Source organism: Hipposideros armiger, unplaced genomic scaffold (genome assembly GCF_001890085.2).
Source record: "Hipposideros armiger isolate ML-2016 unplaced genomic scaffold, ASM189008v1 scaffold_232, whole genome shotgun sequence".
In the NCBI taxonomy this organism is placed as follows: domain Eukaryota; kingdom Metazoa; phylum Chordata; class Mammalia; order Chiroptera; family Hipposideridae; genus Hipposideros; species Hipposideros armiger.
In genome coordinates this window covers 1,982,601-1,987,354 of record NW_017731582.1, presented here as the reverse complement: position 1 = coordinate 1,987,354, position 4,754 = coordinate 1,982,601, and the positions used below count along the sequence as shown (strand labels likewise).

The 4,754-nt window shown below is 45.3% G+C and overlaps 1 protein-coding gene across 2 annotated transcripts in view; it reads right to left on the bottom strand.

The window, feature by feature from the left end:
- SDHB (succinate dehydrogenase complex iron sulfur subunit B) overlaps window positions 1-4,373 on the bottom strand; it is a 25,686-nt gene extending 21,313 nt beyond the window's left edge. Inside the window, exon 1 of one of the 2 annotated variants that reach the window (XM_019654908.1) lies at window positions 4,064-4,373. In XM_019654908.1, the coding sequence (XP_019510453.1) occupies window positions 4,064-4,165 (102 nt within the window). In that variant the 5' untranslated portion in view covers window positions 4,166-4,373. The remainder of the gene's footprint in view (window positions 1-4,063) is intronic. The other variant, XM_019654909.1, reaches the window with a different exon arrangement.
- Window positions 4,374-4,754: the final 381 nt, after the last annotated feature.

The window sequence follows — 4,754 nt, the reverse complement described above, 5'->3', positions numbered from 1 at the left end:
GACTTATTGGAGTTATTACTTTGTGAGGTATATAAATGTCTAATCACTATGTTGTTTTTGTACACCTGAAACTAATACCCCCCCCAAATAAAAAAAAATTTATTAAAAAGTAACTGTAGTAATCAGCTAAGAGATGATGATGACTTGACCCAGGCTGGTAGCTATGGAAACGGTGAGAAGTGGATAGTTTTTGAATACATTCTGAGAAGGAACTGACAGGGCTTGCTCAGAGATTGGATGTGACAGTGAGGCAAAGAGCAAAGATGACTTCGAAGCTTTTGGCCCAAGCCATCAACTGAGATGGAAGAAGTTGGTGTGTGTGGCAGGGGAGTGCTAGGATTTTGGTTTTGGGCATACTTATAAATATGATGTATTATTAGACATCCATGTGGAGATTTTGAGAATGTCACTGGATAACCATCTAAATCTGGACATCTGGGGTGAGGGCTGGGCTGGGGACAAAACTTTAGGTGTTGTCATCATATACAGGTACATGGTATCTAAAACCCAAGGAGTTTATATAAAAAAGAGGACTAAGAACTGAGCCCCAATGTTTATAGAGTTTGGGGTGATGAAAAATGAGTAAAAGGAAACAGCCAGTGTGTGAGGAGGAAAATCTGGAGGCTGGGCTGTCCTGGAAGTCGGGTGAAAAAAGTGTTTTGAGGAAGAAGTGAACCAGTGACCATTGGATTGAACAAAGTCAAGGTCACTGGCGACCAACAAAATGAGCAATTTCAAGGACGTAGGGAGGGTGAAAAGCCTGACAGGAATAGGTTTCGAGAGAAAATAGGAGATGAAGTTTGGACAGTGAGTTTAGACATCTCATGAGAAATTTTTCTATAAAGATGAGAAATGGGGTGGTAGGTGGATATGGCTTTTTTTGTTTGTTTTTTAAAGATGGGAGAAATTACAGCATGCTTGTGTACTGCTGCTGCTGATCTGACAGAGAAGGACAAATTGATAATGCAGAGGAGAGGGAAGAATTATTAGAAATCTATCTTTTTTTTTTTTTTAATTGGAGTGTGTTTTTCCAGGATCCATCAGCTCCAAGTCAAGTAGTTGTTTCAATCTAGTTGTGGAGGGAGCAGCTCAGTGGCCCATGTGGGGATTGAACCGGCAACCTTGGTGTTATGAGCACTGCGCTCTAACCAACTGAGCTAACAGGCCGCCCCTAGAAAGCTACCTTTAAATAAGTGATGGGATGTAGAGGACGAGTGAAGGGTTAGCCATAGGAGTGCTGCCAATTCTCTCATAGTAATAGGAAGAAAAGGAGAATATGTGGGTAAAAGCAGGGAGGTGGGCAAAATTTTGAGGTTGTTTTTCCTTTGTTGGCTGTCCAGAAATTTACTACAAAACCACGATGGAGGAGTGTCCTTCAAAAGAATTTCTACCTCAAGCTACAAAATGAATGAGTTTTCAAGGCTGAGTGTACCTTTCTAGGAAATCTTGGATAAGATTAACTTCGTAGTTTATAATTTAAGGAAGATAATCAACAACTGAACTGAAGATGAGGAGGGTGAATTCTGGATCACGCTGCAGGCTGCTTGTTATTCCTTTAGGAAAGCTTCCTTAAGGAGCAGGCTTGGCGCTAGATAAAGCAGATATAGATTTGAAGGTAGGAGAGGTGTGGGAATGGAGAGGAGGAAGGCAAGAGGTCGATATGAACCTGAGTCAAACAGAAGGTGAAGGCTTGTTTTTGAAATGTGTGAGTGGCATTGGTTTAAATCCAAGTTTTACCACTTTCTAGCTGTGTGTTCTTTAGCAAATTACTTAACCTCTCTGATTCTATTTCCTCTTCTGTAAAGGGGTAGGGAGCATTAAAATCTACCTCATAAGCTTAACTGGAGGGCCAAGCTTTTAGCATAGCCCAGAAAATAATTTCTGCTTTTCCATATTGGCAACATTATCAGTTCTTGTATTATTCTGATTGGCAGACAGATATCCGAAGCCCTGCCAGGGGTAGGAGCAATGAAATATACAACTGAAAGTAGGTGGTACTTGCCCTAAAGGAGTTCATAGTCTAGATGAATAAGGCAACACAAACAACAGTTAATACATTACAGTTAAATACTTACAAGCAGAACTGTGGTTCAGTGGTGCAGATTAACGCATAAAAAGAATTCAGAAGACAAATCTTACTGTGTCTTGGAGTCCTAGGAACCTACATACTACCCACAGGTATAATACACCAAGCTCACTGTTGAATTCTTTTGGGGGTATGAATGTAATTCCTTTGAAGGGAACGGGGGAGGGACTCTTTTATTTGTTTGCCCTTAGGAGGCCCTCCAATGGCCTCACCCGGAATCACAACACTGACCTTTGAAACTAGCTTTCTCTGCACTTCATTCTTGGAAGAGGCACCTGAACTTTAGAATTCGCTAATTCGCTTTCACCGGTGGGGCGCTCACAGCTTAATTGCTTGCTTGACATTATAAAAGGAACAGGCAAACAGGTCATTGCCAACCATCAATTTAACACTCAGAAAACGCCAGCTTGAGGTTCTGGTAGGCAGTCCTCTTTCCCTATTTCCCCTTTTCAGAAAGACTATAACATGACGCAAACAAGTTCATATACAGCATATTGGAAAAAGCTAGCATTAGAAAACAGGCCATAGGCACTGTGTTATGTAGCCAGAGCAGGTACTTTAAAACGAGAGATATTCTCACATAAGTGCAAAAGTGAAGAGGAACTAATACTTCTTGTACACCTACCATGTGCCCAGATCTGTGCTAGGAGTTTTTCACATATTATGTTAAAAAAAAAACTGGGTTTAGGTCCTAGATTTACCAGTGCTTGGCCATGATGTTTTGAGCAAGTAAACAATTTCTTTCTGGGTCCTCAGTTTTCAAATCTCTAAAGAGGACGTAAGAATTTCTAGGAGTTCACCTCACTGGGGTTGTTGAGGACCCCAGATACGGAAACAGACTTGAAAGGGATTTGTCAATTCTTAGCCCCTCATGTATGCAATGGCAGTTTCCCTTCCCCTTCTAAATATTCCCAATTAGAATGCATATGAGAAGTGCGTAGTTTCCTGAAAATACAAGCACTTTGGGGAGACCTGTCGTTGCACACTGAATACTAAAACTAAGAGCTATACCGAACTCTGTACCTATGTGATCCATGCCCAGACTCTGTGAGGTCGGTATTACTACACATCCTTTACAGACAGGGACATTGGGAGGATGACACTGCTTTAACTTTTTCGCAGCGTTAATTGATTTCAAGTTTTTTTTCCCCAAAATCTGTCAGAAATCCACAAAACAGAAAGTTGATATTTTGACTATTTTATGCATTTAATAATTTGAGCTGCTTTGTATATAAATGGCATTATTTTTATATATAGAAATTTCCTATTGTTATTCATGCTTGAAAAACACAAAAATATAGAAAAATGTACATCTGCTTTCCTAAACTTCCTCTCTGGCAGTTTCCATCCGCGGTCGGCAGGTGGAAATATTCATTTGGATGCATCCGACCGTCGCTGCAAAAGGGTTAAGGAAGCCGGCCTATCCTGCAGCCTCCAGCTGGGGTAAGGGTCCAGATCCTTCAGGGAACTGCATGGATTTTCCTCCATTTCTCCCTTCCCCTGCCCGGTCCCCAACAATTCACCTGCCCTTTCCGTACCAATCCCAGCCCGGTCCTTCTCTACTGAGCCCTCAACCTTGCACTGTGGATGAGCGACCTCGCATCCCAGTTCCTATCCCTCACTCCCGCAGGTCTGTCTTTTCCAGAGGCGACAGTCTGGTGACAGCAAAAGGGCTCGGAGCCCAAATGTTCGGATTCGAATTCTGCTTCCACTAGTCACTCACTTGCCACGTGACCTTGGGCAATCCAAGTCCCCTGACCTTCTTTTTCTTTTTTCTGATTTCTAAAAGTCCTCTTCGCCCTCACCAACTCCCAGGCTGCGGCAAAGCGCAGAAGGAAAACGACAGGGATGCTACCGGCCAAGCCGAAGCACTGCGCAGCGGGGAGCGGTCCTCGCCCTCCCTGAGGCCTTGACCTGTACTCCCTCAGGCTCCTCTACGGTCCCCATGGCTTCAGGCCGTCTCCGTGATCTTCATACCTGCCCTCTCTCCGCGACCCCGGAGCTCACCTGCAGGCAGGCTCCGCCAAGGGCTGTGGCCGGGAAACGTCGCCTCAAGGAGACTCCGACCACCGCCGCCATTTTGGCTCTGACGTCCAGCGCCACCCCTTAACCCCGAGGTCGCTCTCCGCCGGCGTCCCGCCGAGCACCGCGGCGCAGAGCCAGCGGATACCCAAGACCCGCTAGCCGCTTAGGAGTCACCGAGTGAGACGCGGCTTCCGGTTTCCCGGGTGGGAGGAGGGAAAGCAGGGAAAGCAAAAAGCAAGCGTGCTCAGTGGCGGAGGACCCGGCGCATGCTCAGTTGGCCTCCCGCGTTTCTAAGGTGACCTTCCCAGAAGGAGGCGGAGTCAGAGAGGGAGGGTGTAAGAAGGGGTGGGGCTAAGACCATGAAGGGGCGGAGCCATCCTTTCCGAGTTTGGTCCCGATTTTAACCCCTTTCTTTTTGAAAATTTATCAGTCGTGTCACTCAGCTCTGTCGCTTAGTGGCTTTAGTGAGACATTTGTCAGACACCGCGGTTTGCCCACGACTGTCGAGGTTTCAGCACTGAGAGTTTCGAGTCCCGTGTCCAGAAACACCTCATTCCTGGGCGAATGGGGAGGCTTGGTGAATAAACGGAGGGGATTTCAAAGATGACGACGGGCAAAGGTGGTATTCATTTATTCATCCACT